Here is a 20,000-nt window from a genome sequence, read left to right on the forward strand (position 1 = left end):
GACCCAGCAGGCACAAGACATTGAAACAACGTTGAGAACTTGTTGAAGTAGGTCCTGACGTTGAGCAACTCAAACATAACGTTGAAACAACATGCTTTTTGACAACGTTTAATCAATGTTGGGTTCTGACGTTGATTTGACGATTGAAATTTGGTCATTTCCCAACCAATATTCTACAACACAAACAAAACGTTGAAACAACATGCTGTTTGACAACGTTTAATCAATGTTGGGTTCTGACGTTGGTTTGACCATTGAGTTTTGGTCATTTTCCAACCAATAATCTACCACACAAATACAACATTGAAACATGTTTTTTTCAAACATTTAATCAATGTCAGGTTGTGACGTTGATTTGACCGTTGAAATTTGGTCATTTCCCAACCAATATTCTACAACACAAATACAACGTTGAAACAACATGCTTTTTGACCAAGTTTAATCAATGTCAGGATATGACGTTGATTTGGCATTGAAATTTGGTACGTTGTATTTGAGTTGTAGAATATTGGTTGGAAAATGGGAAAATTACCAAATTTCAATGCTAAATCAACGTCATATCCTGACATTGATTAAACGTTGTCTAAAAAGCATGTTGTTTCAACGTTGTATTTGTGTTGTAGAATATTGTTTGGGAAATGACCAAATTCCAATCATCAAATCAACGTCAGAACCCAACATTGATTAAACGTTGTCAAAAAGCATGTTGTTTCAACGTTGTATTTGAGTTGTAGAATATTGGTTGGAAAATGGGAAAATTACCAAATTTCAATGCTAAATCAACGTCATATCCTGACATTGATTAAACGTTGTCTAAAAAGCATGTTGTTTCAACGTTGTATTTGTGTTGTAGAATATTGGTTGGGAAATGACCAAATTTCAATCATCAAATCAACGTCAGAACCCAACATTGATTAAACGTTGTCAAAAAGCATGTTGTTTCAACGTTGTATTTGAGTTGTAGAATATTGGTTGGAAAATGGGAAAATTACCAAATTTCAATGCTAAATCAACGTCATATCCTGACATTGATTAAACGCTGTCTAAAAAGCATGTTGTTTCAACGTTGTATTTGTGTTGTAGAATATTGGTTGGGAAATGACCACATTTCAATCGTCAAATCAACGTCAGAACCCAACATTGATTAAACGTTGTCAAAAAGCATGTTGTTTCAACGTTGTATTTGTGTTGTAGAATATTGTTTGGAAATTACCAAATTTCAATAGTCATAACCCAACATTGATTTACGTTGTCAAAAAGCATATTGTTCCAACGTTGTATTTTTTGTTTTAGAATGATGGTTGTAAAATGACCAAAATTCAATGTCAAATCAACGTCAGAACCCAACATTGATTAAACGTTGTCTAAAAGCATGTTGTTTCAACGTATTTGAGTTGTAGAATATTGGTTGGTAAATGGGAAAATGACCAAATTTCAATGCCAAATCAACGTCATATCCTGACATTGATTAAACGTTGTCTAAAAAGCATGTTGTTTCAACGTTGTATTTGTGTTGTAGAATATTTTGGTTGGGAAATGACCAAATTTCAACGGTCAAATCAACGTCACAACTTGACGTTGATTAAATGTTTAAAAAAAACATGTTTCAATGTTGTATTTGTGTTGTAGAATATTGGTTGGGAAATGAACAAAAATCAACGGTCAAACCAACGTCAGAACCCAACATTGATTAAACGTAGTCAAAAAGCATGTTGTTTCAACGTTGTGTTTGTGTTGTAGAATATTGGTTGGGAAATGACCAAAAATCAACTGTCAAATCAACGTCAGAACCCGACATTGATTAAACGTGGCATCGACATTGATTAAACATTGTCAAAAAGCATATTGTTTCAACGTTGTATTTGTCTTGTAGAATGATGGTTGTAAAATGACCAAAATTCAATGTCAAATTAACGTCAGAACCCAACATTGATTAAACATTGCCAAAAAGCATGTTGTTTCTTAGACGTTTAATCAGTCAGGATATGACGTTAATTTGGCATTGAAATTTGGTCATTTTCCCATTTTCCAACCAATATTCTACAACTCAAATACAACGTTGAAACAACATGCTTTTAGACAACATTTAATCAATGTCGGATTCTGACGTTGATTTGACCATTGATTTTTGGTCATTTCCCAACCAATATTCTACAACACAAATACAACGTTGAAACAAAATGCTTTTTGACAACGTTAATCAATGTTGGGATATGACTATTGAAATTTGGTAATTTCCAACCAATATTCTACAACACAAATACAACATTGAAACAACATGCTTTTTGACCACGTTTAATCAATGTTGGGTTCTGACGTTGATTTGACCATTGAAATTTGGTCATTTCCCAAACAATATTCTACAACACAAATACAACGTTGGAACAACATGCTTTTTGACAACGTTAATCAATGTTGGGATATGACTATTGAAATTTGGTAATTCCCAACCAATATTCTACAACACAAACATAACGTTGAAACAACATGCTTTTTGACAACGTTTAATCAATGTTGGGTTTTGACGTTGATTTGACCATTGAATTTTGGTCATTTTACAACAAATATTCTACAAGACAAATACAACGTTGAAACAACATGCTTTTTGACCACATTTAATCAATGTTGGGTTCTGACGTTGATTTGACGATTGAAATTTGGTCATTTCCCAACCAATATTCTACAACACAAATACAACATTGAAACAACATGCTTTTTGACAACGTTTAATCAATGTTGGGTTCTGACGTTGGTTTGACCATTAAGTTTTGGTCATTTCCCAACCAATAATCTACCACACAAATACAACGTTGAAACAACATGCTTTTTAGACAACGTTTAATCAATGTCAGGATATGACGTTGATTTGGCATTGAAATTTGGTCATTTTCCTATTTCCCAACCAATATTCTACAACACAAATACAACGTTGGAACAACATGCTTTTTGACAATGTTTAATCAATGTTGGGTTATGACTATTGAAATTTGGTAATTTCCAACCAATATTCTACAACACAAATACAACGTTGAAACAACATGCTTTTTAAAAACGTTTAATCAATGTTGGGTGCTGACGTTGATTTGACGATTGAAATTTGGGAATTTCCAACCAATATTCTACAACACAAATACAACGTTGGAACAACATGCTTTTTGACCACGTCTAATCAATGTCATGTTGTGACGTTGATTTGACGATTGAAATTTGGTAATTTCCCAAACAATAATCTACCACACAAATACAACAATGAAACAACATGCTTTTTTAAAACATTTAATCAACGTCAGGTTGTGACGTTGATTCGACCGTTGAAATTTGGTCATTTCCCAACCAATATTCTACAACACAAACATAACGTTGAAACAACATGCTTTTTGACAACGTTTAATCAATGTTGGGTTCTGACGTTGGTTTGACCATTGAGTTTTGGTCATTTTCCAACCAATAATCTACCACAAAAATACAACATTGAAACATGTTTTTTTAAAACATTTAACCAACGTCAGGTTGTGACGTTGATTTGACCGTTGAAATTTGGTCATTTCCCAACCAATATTCTACAACACAAATACAACGTTGAAACAACATGCTTTTTAGACAACGTTTAATCAATGTCAGGATATGACGTTGATTTGGCATTGAAATTTGGTCATTTTCCCATTTTCCAACCAATATTCTACAACACAAATACAACGTTGGAACAACATGCTTTTTGACAACGTTAATCAATGTTGGGTTCTGACTATTGAAATTTGGTAATTTCCAACCAATATTCTACAACACAAATACAACGTTGAAACAACATGCTTTTTGACCACGTTTAATCAATGTCATGTTGTGACGTTGATTTGACGATTGAAATTTGGTCATTTCCCAACCAATATTCTACAACACAAAAACAACGTTGAAACAACATGCTTTTTTAAAACATTTAATCAACGTCAGGTTGTGACGTTGATTCGACAGTTGAAATTTGGTCATTTTCCAACCAATATTCTACAACACAAATACAACGTTGGAACAACATGCTTTTTGACGACGTTTAATCAATGTTGGGTTATGACTATTGAAATTTGGTCATTCCCAACCAATATTCTACAACACAAATACAACGTTGAAACAACATGCTTTTTGACAACATTTAATCAATGTTGGGTTCTGACGTTGATTTTGACCATTGATTTTTGGTCATTTCCCAACCAATATTCTACAACACAAACATAACGTTGAAACAACATGCTTTTTGACAACATTTAATCAATGTTGGGTTCTGACGTTGATTTTGACCATTGATTTTTGGTCATTTCCCAACCAATATTCTACAACACAAACATAACGTTGAAACAAAATGCTTTTTGACAACGTTTAATCAATGTTGGGTTCTGACGTTGATTTGACATTGAATTTTGGTAATTTTACAACCATCATTCTACAACACAAATACAACGTTGGAACAATATGATTTTTGATAACGTTAATCAATGTTGGGTTATGACTATTGAAATTTGGTCATTCCCAACCAATATTCTACAACACAAATACAACATTGAAACAACATGCTTTTTAGACAACGTTTAATCAATGTTGGGTTCTGACGTTCATTCGACAGTTGAAATTTGGTCATTTACCAACCAATATTCTACAACACAAATACAACGTTGGAACAACATGCTTTTTGACAACGTTTAATCAATGTTGGGTTCTGACGTTGATTTGACATTGAATTTTGGTCATTTTACAACCAATATTCTACAACACAAACATATCGTTGAAACAACATGCTTTTTGACAACGTTTAATCAATGTTGGGTTCTGACGTTGGTTTGACCATTGAGTTTTGGTCATTTTCCAACCAATAATCTACCACACAAATACAACATTGAAACATGTTTTTTTTAAAACATTTAATCAACGTCAGGTTGTGACGTTGATTCGACCGTTGAATTTTGGTCATTTCCCAACCAAAATTCCACAACACAAACAATACGTTGAAACAACATGCTTTTTGACAACGTTTAATCAATGTTGGGTTCTGACGTTGATTTGACCATTGAATTTTGGTCATTTTACAACCATCATTCTACAACACAAATACAACGTTGGAACAACATGCTTTTTGACAACGTTAATCAATGTTGGGTTATGACTATTGAAATTTGGTAATTTCCAACCAATATTCTACAACACAAATACAACGTTGAAACAACATGCTTTTTGACCACGTTTAATCAATGTCATGTTGTGACGTTGATTTGACGATTGAAATTTGGTCATTTCCCAACCAATATTCTACCACACAAATACAACGTTGGAACAACATGCTTTTTTAAAACATTTAATCAACGTCAGGTTGTGACGTTGATTCGACAGTTGAAATTTGGTCATTTTTCAACCAATATTCTACAACACAAATACAACGTTGGAACAACATGCTTTTTGACGACGTTAATCAATGTTGGGTTATGACTATTGAAATTTGGTAATTCCCAACCAATATTCTACAACACAAATACAACGTTGAAACAACACGCTTTTTTAAAACATTAAATCAACGTCAGGTTGTGACGTTGATTCGACCGTTGAATTTTGGTCATTTCCCAACCAATATTCCACAACACAAACAATACGTTGAAACAACATGCTTTTTAGACGACGTTTAATCAATGTCAGTATATGACGTTGATTTAACATTAAAATGTGGTCATTTCCCAACCAATATTCAACAACACAAATACAACGTTGAAACAACTTGATTTTTGTCACCATTTATTCTAAGATTTCCCAACCAACAACGTGGATCCAACGTTATACGTCAACGTCGTCTCAATTTACAAATGCAACTATTTTGCAACGTTGTTCCAAAGTCAATTTCAAAGGACATCAACGTTGTGTCAATGTCTTGTGCATGCTTGGTTGTGTATGCATGGTGCAAGACAATGTGTGCGACATGTATTGCACATTTTTTTAAGTGTTTTACTTCTCTTTATGTGGCAGCTGGTTGCATCAACTCGGTGCTCTTTTAATTTATTTGATCTCCTTTGTAGACTTCAATGTTTGTTTCTGACCTTTTTGTGTCTGTTTTCATCTTGTCTTTGTATAGATTAGGGTTGAGTTTTTCCTTGCCCTAATGTGGGATCTCAGTCGTTGTGGCTCGGGCAGCCCTTTGAGACACTCGTGATCAGGCCCGGCCCTAACCAATCTGGCGCCCTAGGCAAGATTTTAGGTGGCGCCCCCCCACATCGGCAGTGAAGTGTATATACTCACAAGAACCCGAATAGCTTTGTCTTTGACCTTTTTTTTTTACTTACAACTATACCTAATATATAAAGGGGTGGAAAAGTGACTATTACCTGCAGGGCAAACATTAGCTAACCAGAAGGCAATAATGTAAACAAAAAACACCTGCTTAAAAGATCTAATACAAATGTCCCTGAGGAATGTAAGGTGGGAGTACTGTAATTACCTAACGTTACATTATTATTTTCCATAACAATTTAGCCCCCTCCACAATATTAACCCGACGTTAAAACAGAACTAGCTATTTATTGATTAGCAATTGCCGAATCATGTAACATTAGCTTAATGCTAAAAAGCCAGGTTACTATCACATTCTGTAACAGACAAATAATTTCATGTAGGCTAACGTTACCTACCTGCTACCTCTGTCTTTTTCTCGTTTCTCCTCCTCTTCTTTTCTCTTTTTTCTTCCCTGGGCACCTGACAGTTTTGGCCGTTTTGACATCCTGTGTTGATTTTTTGATGTGGTGACGTCCAAAAAGAGTCATGATACGGGAAGGGAGGGGGCGCACCGTGCGGGGGGAGGAGGGGGGGCGTAATGTTGTAACAAATAATATTTCTATTAAATAGGCTTTACTTTGCATTTTAATTAACGTGAGATTATTTTTTGTATTTAGAAATAATAGTAACAACTTTTTTTTTTCTTTTTTTTTCTCCAACATTTGTGGCACTGGCATGGCGCCCCCTGATGGACGGCGCCCTTAGCATTTGCCTATATGGCCTATGCCACGGGCCGGCCCTGCTCGTGATTTTGTTAGAATAATTATGTATATATTATCACACAACTTTTATTTTTTTTGCTATAATTATTGTTAATTGTGCGGCAGTGCTGTTTTTCTTTGTCTGTGCAAAGCTGGCAAACAAAAAGATTGCAAGCCAGTCTGGTATCAGTGTTTGTGTCCAGGAACGGCCTGCTGACTGCCAAGGCCGAACACCGCCGTGACGCAGACAGAACAGAGACAAGGCGATATCACCAGCGTCAACCATACTTGCCAACCTTGAGACCTCCGATTTCGGGAGGTGGGGGAGGGGGTGTGGTCGGGGGCGTGGTTAAGATATATATATATATATATATATATATATATATATATATATATATATATATATATATATATATATATATATATATATAAGAAATACTTGACTTTCAGTGAATTCTAGCTATATATGTGAATTCTAGCTATATATATATATATATATATATATATATATATATATATATATATATATATATATATATATATATATATATATATATATATATATATATATATAAATAAAATAAATACTTGAATTTCAGTGTTCATTTACAAACTACAACTCACAAACAATTTAGAGTTAGGCTCCACCATCAGAATGTGTACTTAAACTTATAAAGATCACATGGATATTATTCAATGAGTTGATTCACCAAAACTAACCTGTTATAGAGGAGGAAAAAGCACACAGGACGTTTCAATTGTTCACAGACTGGTCGCGCTCATCAGAATGACAAGCCACTTCCGGTCTGCAGGTGATAGCATTCAATTGGGAAGAAACGCCCTACTGCCCCCTACTGACCAATGTGAATACTGATAAATGTGTAATGACAGCTCCAAAAACGAATTCAAACCACAAAATAAAATAAATAAATCAACACAAAAATGTGACACATTATGGGTGGGTCACATATGCATGTACAGTAGATGGCAGTATTGTCCTGTTTAAAAGTGTCACAACATTGCTGTTTACGGCAGACGAACTGCTTTACGGTAGACACTGTTGTTGTGTGTTGTCAACACGTCACTCAGGTCCGCCTGAATTTCGGGAGTTTTTCGGGAGAAAATTTGTCCCGGGAGGTTTTCGGGAGAGGCACTGAATTCCGGGAGTCTCCCGGAAAATCCGGGAGGGTTGGCAAGTATGGCGTCAACACATATGCAATTTTTGTATAATCATATATTGTGTCTAACTGGAGTTGTCCAGATTACCCCCCTTCCCTCAGCGACAGCTTCAGTGATGTAACCAGGGACCTCCCAAATAAATAGAGGAAGCACGCGGGCTGAACTTTTAGAACGTAGTTTGGATCTGTAACTAGAATACAGCCCAAATAACGTGTCTCCTCAATTGTGCAAAATTGAACTCTGTCTCTGCATGATTCCTTGCTTCTTGACTGTTTAATAAATGTCATCAGTGTTTAAACCTGACAGATTTAGGATTATATATTGATTGATTGATTGAAAATGAATGGTATTTACCGTATTTTCCGCACCATAAGCCGCCCTGGGTTATAAGCCGCGCCTTCAATGAACGGCATATTTCAAAACTTTGTCCACCTATAAGCCGCCGCGTGTTGTAAGCCGCATCTAACTGCGCTAAAGGAATGTCAAAAAAACAGTCAGATAGGTCAGTCAAACTTTAATAATATATTAAAAACCAGCGTGATGTGGGCGCGCATGGAGTCGTATATCAACATGGACGGAGCTGCGTGAAAAAAGCCACCCGGCCTCTTCGCGTAAACTTACCTTAACCACTCGCTCATCTTTTCTTCATCCATCCATCCCTTCGAGTTAGCTTTTATGATGGCGCCGGCTGGAAAGGTCTCTTTTGGCAAGGTCTTCCTTTTGAATATCACCATGGGTGGAAGTTTCTGGCCATTAGCATGGCAAGCTAGAACCACAGTGAAGGATGACTTCTCATTCCCTGTGGTGCGAATATTCACCGTAACGTGCTCCCGTTGTATCCACAGTGCGGTTCACAGGAATATCAAAAGTCAGTGGAACCTCGTCCATGTTGATAATGTTCTCTGGCCGGATCTTTTTTTCAGCTATATTGTTTTTACAATATGCACGGAAAGTAGCCAGCTTTTCTTGAAAGTCTTTAGGCAGTTGCTGTGAAATAGTAGTCCGTGTGCGGATGGAGAGATTGCGTCTTTTCATGAACCGGAAACCTGTCGCTTAGTAGGAGCCATTTTGTGGTCTTTACAGATGTAAACACACAAAGGAAACGAAACGTACGGTAATATCCGCGCGCTTCTTCTTCTTCTACGCGGGCGGGTGGTTGCTTACAGTAGAAGAAGAAGCGCTTCCTGTTCTATGGGGGCGGGTGCTTACCTTGGCGGTTGCTTGCGTAGAAGAAGAAGCACTTCCTCTTCTACGGGGAAAAAAGATGGCGGCTGTTTACCGTAGTTGCGAGACCGAAACTTTATGAAAATGAATCTTAATATTAATCCATATATAAAGCGCACCGGGTTATAAGGCGCACTGTCAGCTTTTGAGTAAATTTGTGGTTTTTAGGTGCGGCTAATAGTGCGGAAAATACGGTAAGTGTGATTAGTCAAAATTAATCGGAATTTTGGTTCGGCAAACGAGCTGACACGCCCTTCTTACTCGAGTATCTTTGCTCGTGCAAAATGAAACATGATTAATATCGAGAAAGACTGACTGAATGACGAATCGAAATGAATCAATTTGATTGATATGAGTCGTCTTTCTTTGTGCTATGGAAACACACCCTTCGCTTCATTCTTGAATGAAACGAGATAAACATGGATGAAAAAAAATAATGATATTTTTGTGTGATTCATCGAAATTAATCCGTGTGATTAATCTCATGCAAAACATAAAACTTTTTACCTGAAATCTTGTGCACTGAAGGGCACCAGGTGGATCCCCAGGGGCCCTCCTGTGTTGGACACCTCCACGGGCTTGAGCATGGCTCTGCTGGATGATGATGATGATGATGATGGTGGTGGTGGTGGCCAGAGGAGGGAATATGTGGAAGGAGACAGGCACAAATTAAGGAACAACAACAGGAAAGCCACGTACACGGAGAGAAAGGAGATTTATGAAGCTGCCTTGTCTAGTCAATGCAAAGTCATCCATTACAGGTGGACCCCGGGGTCAGTCAGAGACCCAAATGGAGACTCCAATTAAGTGATTAAGATCAGATTGTGGCGTTAAGAGAAAGGGGATTAATTGAAAAACGCGAGGAGGTTAATTTGCGGAGATAAAAGACACAAATGAACACCACAGATAAGTCTTTTATCCTGTCACTGGCCCACGCTCCTCAATGACAATTGTTTCTTTAATTGTGATGAGACCAAAGAAAAATATGCCAAAGCAGACCTTTGTTAAAGGGTCGCCTCACACTGCTAAGTTTGTGCTAACGCTAACGGCGACGATCATTTATCACTCCCTAACTCCCAGAGTGTTCAACAATGTCACAAATATTCCCCCGACACAATGTAATACCTGGGATTTATATAGCGCTTTTCTAAGTACCCAAAGTCGCTTTACATGTAGAACCCATCATTCATTCACACCTGGTGGTGGTAAGCTACTTTCATAGCCACAGCTGCCCTGGGGTAGACTGACGGAAGCGTGGCTGCAATTTGCGCCAACGGCCCCTCTGACCACCACCTATCATTCATCATTCCATTCACCGGTGTGAGTGGCACCGGGGGCAAAGGGTGAAGTGTCCCGCCCAAGGACACAACGGCAGCGATTTTTGAATGGTAAGAGGCGGGGAGCGAACCTGCAACCCTCAGGTTTCTGGCACGGTTGCTCTACCCACTACGCCATGCCGCCCCGAATGTACAATAATCTTCTGGCTTTGGAGCGCAAGACTGGTGTGTGTTTGTGTGTGTGTGATGTTGTGTCTATGTCATAGTGTAAAGACGTTGTGGTTACTCACTCCAAACTTGGCAGCGGCCAATGGTCCAAGGCGGAGTCGGCTCTTCCCACTGGTTCTATTCGCTCAACTCGGTGTTTCCGTCTGGCTTCTTCCTCTTCCTAAACACAAAAAGGACAAAGTCGGTCAGGAACATTCCATACTTTGTCATTATGTCATCTTGTGTCCTCTGGCTTCTAGAGATGCACGGTTTGCGGACACAACCGCGGAGTCATGCGGTTGAAAAAAAAAAAAAAAAGATTTTATCCGCGGGTCGGGTCGGGCGGTTGAAATAAAAAAAAATTAGATTTGAAATAGATTCAGGCGGGTGGCAGTTAAACCAATTTGGAAATATATATACATAGTTAAATGTTGTTACCCACATACGAAAAACGAGCAGGCACCTGCAGCATATGCCACAACAGAAGAAGAAAAAAAAAAGAGATGGACACTTTTACGGAGCGGAGAAGTGACGCCTCGCCGGGGTCCGGGACCGAGGCCCCTTCCCCCGAGAGGGCCCCACCGGGAGCCGTAGCTGAGGCGATCCGCGGGAAGGGCCCGACGCACGTCCAGGGTCACCACCGCGCCCACCGCACCGACACCCCGCCTCGTCCGCCTTCGCCGCGGCCGGCGTCACGCGCAGCAGGTAAGCAGCTTACCTGCCCGCCACCCCCGTGGCCGGCGGCTCGTAACAGGGGTCACTCCGCGCGCTCCGCCCGCGCAGCTTACCTGCCCGCCACCCCCGGCAACGGGGGCGCGTAACAGGGGTCACTCCGCGCGCAGTGCGCTCACGAAAGGGGTGGGGCTCACCCTGGTGAGCCGAGTGGGCCACTTTTGGTAAGCAGAACTGGCGCTGCGGGATGAACCGAACGCCGGGTTAAGGCGCCCGATGCCGACGCTCATCAGACCCCAGAAAAGGTGTTGGTTGATATAGACAGCAGGACGGTGGCCATGGAAGTCGGAACCCGCTAAGGAGTGTGTAACAACCCACCTGCCGAATCAACTAGACCCTGAAAATGGATGGCGCTCGAGCGTCGGGTCCATACCCGGCCGTCGCCGGCAGCGAGAGCCGCGAGGGCTAGGCCGCGACGAGTAGGATGGCCGCCGCGGTGCGCGCTGAAGCCTCGGGCGCGAGCCCGGGTGGAGCCGCCGCGGGTGCGAGGGACATCGCACCTCCACGCGCTTGGAGGTGCGCTCAGCGCGGCTCCCAGATGATTGCGCACTGGTGTGCGTCTGGGCCGTGACAGCGTGGCACGCATTGAATGTCTCTGCTACATTGGATCAGTCTCCATTCTTTAACAGGCAAAAGCTTTATAACCTCACTAATGCCTTGCATCGTCTATATTCGATATATAACAACGGGCGGGTACGGGCGGGTGCGGTTTTGATTAAATGTTAGTTCGGGTGGATGGCGGATGGTTGACGACTTTTGTGATGCGGTTGCGGATGAAATAATTGCCTATCCGCGCATCTCTACTGGCTTCTCACTCGTTTATCTGCTGGAAGATCTAAGTCACAACCTCCTACAAGATGGGGAATATCTCTAAACAAGATGGGGAATATCTCCACACAAGATGGTGAATATTTCCACACAAGATGGGGAATATCTCCACACAAGATGGTGAATATCTCCACACAAGATGGGGAATATCTCCCCACAAGATGGGGAATATCTCCACACAAGATGGGGAATATATCCACACAAGATGGGGAATATCTCCACACAAGATGGGGAATATCTCCACACAAGATGGGGAATATCTCCACACAAGATGGTGAATATCTCCACACAAGATGGGGAGTATCTCCACACAAGATGGGGAATATCTCCACACAAGATGGGGAATATCTCCACATAAGATGGGGAATATCTCCACACAAGATGGGGACTATCTCCACACAAGATGGGGAATATCTCCACACAAGATGGTGAATATATCCACACAAGATGGTGAATATCTCCACACTAGATGGTGAATATCTCCACACAAGATGGGGAATATCTCTAAACAAAATGGTGAATATCTCCACACAAGATGGTGAATATTTCCACACAAGATGGTGAATATCTCCACAAAGATGGGGAATATCTCCACACAAGATGGTGAATATATCCAAACAAAATGGTGAATATCTCCACACAAGATGGTGAATATCTCCACACAAGATGGTGAATATCTCCACAGAAGATGGGGAACATCTCCACACAAGATGGTGAATATCTTCACACAAGATGGGGAATATCCCCACACAAGATGGGGAATATCTCCACACAAGATGGTGAATATCTTCACACAAGATGGGGAATATCTCCACACAAGATGGTGAATATATCCAAACAAGATGGTGAATATATCCACACAAGATGGTGAATATCTCCACAAAAGATGGTGAATATCTCCACACTAGATGGTGAATATCTCCACACAAGATGGGGAATATCTCCACACAAGATGGGGAATATCTCCACACAAGATGAGGAATATCTCCACACAAGATGGTGAATATCTTCACACAAGATGGTGAATAAATCCAAACAAGATGGTGAATATCTCCACACAAGATGGGGAATATCTCCACATAAGATGGGGAGTATCTCCACACAAGATGGTGAATATCTCCACACAATATGGTGAATAAATCCAAACAAGATGGTGAATATCTCCACACAAGATGGGGAATATCTCCACATAAGATGGGGAATATCTCCACATAAGATGGGGAATATCGCCACACAAGATGGGGAATATTTCCACACAAGATGGTGAATATATCCACAAAAGATGGTGCATATATCCAAACAAGATGGTGAATATCTCCACACAAGATGGTGAATATCTCCACAGAAGATGGTGAATATTTCCACACAAGATGGTAAATATCTCCACACAAGATGGTGAATACCTCCACACAAGATGGTGAATATCTCCACACAAGATGGTGAATATTTCCACACAAGATGGTGAATATCTCCACAAAGATGGGGAATATCTCCACACAAGATGGTGAATACATCCAAACAAAATGGTGAATATCTCCACGCAAGATGGTGAATATCTCCACACAAGATGGTGAATATCTCCACAGAAGATGGGGAACATCTCCACACAAGATGGTGAATATCTCCACACAAGATGGGGAATATCCCCACACAAGATGGGGAATATCTCCACACAAGATGGGGAATATCTCCACACAAGATGGGGAATATCTCCACACAAGATGGGGAATATCTCCACACAAGATGGTGAATATCTCCACACAAGATGGGGAATATCTCCACACAAGATGGTGAATATCTCCACACAAGGTGGGGAATATCTCCACACAAGATGGTGAATATCTCCACACAAGATGGTGAATATCTCCACACTAGATGGTGAATATCGCCACACAAGGTGGGGAATATATCCACACAAGATGGGGAATATCTCCACACAAGATGGGGAATATATCTAAACAAAATGGTGAATATCGCCACACAAGATGGGGAATATCTCCACACAAGATGGGGAATATCTACACACAAGATGGTGAATATTTCGTTACTACTGCATTTATCGTTATTACCGCATTTATCGTTATTACCTAGTTATCGTTATGACCGTAGTTATCGCTATGACCGTAGTTATCGCTATGACCGTAGCTATCACTTTGACCGTAGTTATCATTATTACAGCAGTTATCGTTATTACCGCAGTTATCGTTACGACCATAGTTATCGTTACGACCGTAGTTATCGTTATGACCGTAGTTATCGTTATGACTGTAATTATCGTTATTACTGCATTTATCGTTATTACCGCATTTATCGTTATTACCTAGTAATCGCTCCGACCGTAGTTATCGCTATGACCGTAGTTATCGTTATTACCGCAGTTATCGTTATTACCGTAGTTATCGTTACGACCGTAGTTATCGTTATGACCGTAGTTATTGTTACGACCGTAGTTATCGTTATGACCGTAGTTATCGTTATTACCTAGTTATCGTTATGACCTAGTTATCGTTATGACCGTAGTTATCGTTATTACCGTAGTTATCATTATGATCTTAGTTATTGTTACCGTAGTCAACATTATTGCCGTAATTAACGTTATGACCGTAGTTATCGTTATTACCGTAGTTATCGTTATTACCTAGTAATCGTTGTTACCATAGTTACCGTTATTACCTAGTTGTTGTTATTACTGTAGTTATTACTGTAGTTACTGTTATTACCGTAGTTATCGTTATGACTGTAGTTATCGTTATTACCGTAGTCATCGTTACAGCCCTAACATGTATTATGCATGTGAGGTCACCCGACTTGAGGACAGTCGGGTCATAGTGTCCTAGTGACCAGAGGCAGAGGGTGAAGCCATCTCTTCCGATCTTCTGCCAAGCGTGATTATTGTGGGTGTTGTCTGAGTGCTGAGTGACAGGGCGAGAGAGACATGGCTAAATATACTCTCCCCTCTCCTTCTCCTTCAACTCTCCCTCACCCTTCCTTTGTTATTCTCCGCCTGCCCTCCATTTCTCCCTTCCCCCTGAGTGCTTTTAGCACCCGCTTGATCCCATGGCAACCGCTGGAGTGGGGAAGACAACACGGCTTTTTCCGCTTCCTGTGGCTCGCTCTTTCGCCCTTGGCCCTCATAAACCCCGATCCTATTCTCCCCGGCAACCTCTCGTCCAATAGAGCGGATCACAGCTCAGTTCTGGGCCTGCAGGAGAGAAAAAATGTGCCAGGGTCTGTGACATTGGGAAGGGAGCGATCCGACGCCGCAAAGTGCAAAGTCGTGTTACCGTCAAATGGGCTGGCAGGTTGGGAAGCTAAGAGCAGGGGAGAGGTAGCAGCTGCGCTGTGCGGACACACACACACACACACACGGAGAAAAGCCCACTGCTTAAGAGAGTGTGTGTGGAGGAGCTGTCACCCCCCATCAGCTTGTGCTCCAAAGGAAACCCGCTGTAAGTGTGTGTGCTATTGCTGGGTTGCATATCAGGTCATAGGACTGGGCAATATGGCCGAAAACTAGATCACGATAAAAGTAAAGTGAAGGGTGTTGCCCCCTAGGAAAACATCGGTCCTGGAGGAAACGTCTCCCCTGCGCTCCTCGACTACAGTCTGGGACTGGGAGGCGAACTGCAGTTGATACTGGTACGTGACTGGCTGTTAGCGTGTCCCTCCCATTGCTGCGTGACACTTCCTGTTTCCTGTTCACTGGGTTCCAAAAGCGTGAGTGACTTCATGAAACGAATCTTGCGTCATCATTTCTGGTTTCATCCGACCCAAAGAAATATATATCGAATATTTTGTTGGCATCCGTAAGTCTCGGAAGACAATGGATTGGCGCCCCTTGGATGTGTTTTAGTTGGTCATGCAGCGTCTGACCAACTAACGTGTACAGACCCACACGGGAGGGACAGTCTCTGTTGCACTTGTGCATTTGTAGGTCGAGTCAGCTACAGGATGTAGTTGCTTGCCCTTCTCATCTGCAAGCTGGCAGAGTTTTGCCTCGCCAGCTTTCAGTCCAGTGTTCACGGTGTGTCTCCAGCTGGATCTGTCCTGAGCAAGCTTTTCCCAGGTGTTCAGGTCCATGTTGAGCGCTTTCAGGTCACGCTTGCAGATATCCTTGAAGCGAAGATGTGGCCGTCCCGTTGTCCTCTTGCCTCGGAGGCAAGCTCTGCGTAGAGGATGTCTTTGGGGATCCGGCCATCGTCCGTTCGACGCACATGGCCCAGGAGAGTGACCATGCTGGGAATCTTGGCTTGCATCAGCACCTCGTTGCACCTCCATGTAATCCCGAGTATGCGACGGAGGCAGCGCATGTGAAAGGCATTCCTGCGAAGAGTACAGAGTCCAGGATTCGCTGGTGTACAAGAGAGTGCTTGGCACGCAGGCGCGATACACAGCGATCTTGGTGTTTATTGTCGCATGCTGTTGTTCCACACTCTTTGCAACAACCTGGCCAAGGTTGTGGATCCCTTGCCGATCCTCTTGTTGGTCTCTGCTTCCAGTGAGAGGTTGTCAGTGATGGTGGAGCGAAGGTATGTGAACTGGCTGACGACATCTAGTTCATAGTCGTTGATGGTGATACAGGGTGGTTCAGCATCTGACGAGGAGTACAGAGTCCAGAATTCGCTGGCGTACAAGAGAGTGCTTAGCACGCAGGCACGATACACAGCGATCTTGGTGTTTATTGTCAGCATGCTGTTGTTCCACACCTTTTGCGACCACCTGGCCAAGGTTGTGCATGCCTTGCCGATCCTCTTGTTGGTCTCTGCTTCCAGTGAGAGGTTGTCAGTGATGGTGGAGCCAAGGTATGTGAACTGGCTGACGACATCTAGTTCATAGTCGTTGATGGTGATACAGGGTGGTTCAGCATCTGACGAGGAGTACAGAGTCCAGAATTCGCTGGCGTACAAGAGAGTGCTTAGCACGCAGGCACGATACACAGCGATCTTGGTGTTTATTGTCAGCATGCTGTTGTTCCACACCTTTTGCGACCACCTGGCCAAGGTTGTGCATGCCTTGCCGATCCTCTTGTTGGTCTCTGCTTCCAGTGAGAGGTTGTCAGAGATGGCGGAGCCAAGGTATGTGAACTGGCTGACGACATCTAGTTCATAGTCGTTGATGGTGATACAGGGAGATTCAGCATCTGATGAGGAGTACAGAGTCCAGGTGGAGCCAAGGTATGTGAACTGGGTCCTGACCAAAAGGACAAGATCACGGGCACAAGCGGCCGAAATGAGTTTGGCGGGTCTCTCCCTTAGAGATTGAGTGTGAAGCTCTGTCATCCGGGAGGAACTCAAAGTAAAGCCGCTGCTCCTCCACATGGAGAGGAGTCAGATGAGGTGGTTCGGGCATCTGGTCAGGATGCCACCCGAACGCCTTCCGAGGGAGGTGTTTAGGGCACGTCCGACCGGTAGGATGCCACGGGGAAGACCCAGGACACGTTGGGAAGACTATGTCTCCCGGCTGGCCTGGGAACGCCTCGGGATCCCCCAGCAAGGAGCTGGACGAAGTGGCTGGGGAGAGGGAAGTCTGGGCTTCCCTCAGCGTCACGATCACAGCACCACTCGCTATGTCATTCAAATATGTTTAAATACGTAACTAGCTGCCTTTTGCCGATTAATGTATAATTTGTGCACCCCTCAGATGTCAAGACATGACAATATTTTCTTCTCCAAATCCTTGTGAGTGTCAAGAGAAGTGAGGTTCTAGCTAACAGTCACGTCCAAAAAATACTTTTCCTAAGAGTGTATAATAAATCCACTCCATCCCATTTTAAATATTTTCATAATTGCTTCAATATTTGCCTCTAAACCTTTCAAAATATGCCCAAATTTGCACTGATGCAGGTTAATAGCCTCATGGGACTCGACGGCCCCTCGCTCTTGTGATTGCAAGCCAGCAATTAGCCACGGCCGAGTCCAACATGTCATTGGTAGTGATGTGGGGGGGGGTCCCTCCTCAGAGGGTGAAAGGTCACAACGGACGGTGAGTTCCCGGCCACCGCCTCCGCCTCACAGGCCGAAGTCCACATGTGTGTAAGTGACAGATCCCAGTCAGACCAGTGCCTTCATGAATAAGGACCAGTCTGAACAATAGAGGCCACAGAGCAGGATGTGAAATGTCGCCAAAAGAACAATGACTTGTTGAAATATTTACAAAGACACACCTTCACCTCGGTCCTGATCGGACCAGTTCAAAATATCAGTTTGATTGCATGACCTGACATTTAGCTCAAATGCTAGCAGAGAACCAATCACAGTTTTGTTTTTTGTTAGTGAACCCTTCAAGAGGTTCAAAACTGTTGGGAAACCATTTCAGGTGACCACCCCTTGAAGCTCATGGAGAGAACGCCAAGAGTGTGCAAAACAGTAATCAGAGCAAAGGGTGGCTATTTTGAAGAAACTAGAACAGGGGTGCTCATTACGTCGATCGCGATCTACCGGTCGATCTCGGAGGGTGTGTCAGTCGATCACCAGCCAGGCATTAAAAAAATAGTCCTAAAAATGAGCGATCATAAATCTTCACTATGACGTCACTTTCGTCACTTGATTGACATTCACGGCACCCGAGGGTCTTCTGAGATGACGCTGGCTGCTGCCAGCTCATTAAAATGACCGACTGGAAGGCGAGAAACACTTTATTTCAACAGACTCTGGCGCCGTACCTGTCGTCAAAACTCCAAAGACCGACTGCACAGTTGCACAATAAAAGCTCTGCTTCATCCTGCCTGCGCTACCAAAATAAGAGTCTCAGAAAGCTGGCGTGCACAAGCTAGCAAGCTACGGAGTTTGCCGACAATGTATTTCTTTTAAAGTGTATACAAAGGAGTACGGAAGCTGGACAAATAAGATGCCAAAAACCAACCACTTTCATGTGGTATTGGACAGAAAGGAGGACTTTTTTCTCCTCCATTCGAAAATGCGGACGTTATCATCACCACTGTCTGATTCCTATCAATGCAAGTCATCAGAATCAGGTAATACACCAACTTATATTCTTGTCTTCATGAAAGAAAGGAATCTATGTGTTAAACATGCTTGTATTATCTTTAACCACCTTTAACTTGTTAACAATATTAACTATATGTGTTAAACATGCTTGTATTATCTTTAACCACCTTTAACTTGTTAACAATATTAACTATATGTGTTAAACATGCTTGTATTATCTTTAACCACCTTTAACTTGTTAACAATATTAACTATATGTATTAAACATGCTTGTATTATCTTTAAACACCTTTAACTTGTTAACAAAATTAACTATATGTGTTAAACATGCTTGTATAATCTTTAACCACCTTTAACTTGTTAACAATATTAACTATATGTGTTAAACATGCTTGTATTATCTTTAACCACCTTTAAGTTGTTAACAATATTAACTATATGTGTTAAACATGCTTGTATTATCTTTAACCACCTGTAAGTTGTTAACAATATTAACTATATGTGTTAAACATACTTGTATTATCTTTAACCACCTTTAAGTTGTTAACAATATTAACTATATGTGTTAAACATGCTTGTATTATCTTTAAACACCTTTAACTTGT

General features: G+C 41.6%; 1 protein-coding gene across 1 annotated transcript in view; it reads right to left on the reverse strand.

Annotated features, from left to right (window-relative positions):
* Nucleotides 1–20,000, reverse strand: part of LOC133609344 (partitioning defective 3 homolog) — a 963,929-nt gene that overhangs the window by 578,693 nt on the left and 365,236 nt on the right. Inside the window, exons 6-7 of the mRNA XM_061964873.2 lie at nt 10,972–11,069; nt 9,912–9,998 (exon numbers count right to left, since the gene is read on the reverse strand). Coding sequence (XP_061820857.1) covers nt 9,912–9,998; nt 10,972–11,069 — 185 coding nt within the window. The remainder of the gene's footprint in view (nt 1–9,911; nt 9,999–10,971; nt 11,070–20,000) is intronic.

The sequence above is a fragment of the Nerophis lumbriciformis genome, linkage group LG07 (genome assembly GCF_033978685.3).
Source record: "Nerophis lumbriciformis linkage group LG07, RoL_Nlum_v2.1, whole genome shotgun sequence".
Classification (NCBI taxonomy): domain Eukaryota; kingdom Metazoa; phylum Chordata; class Actinopteri; order Syngnathiformes; family Syngnathidae; genus Nerophis; species Nerophis lumbriciformis.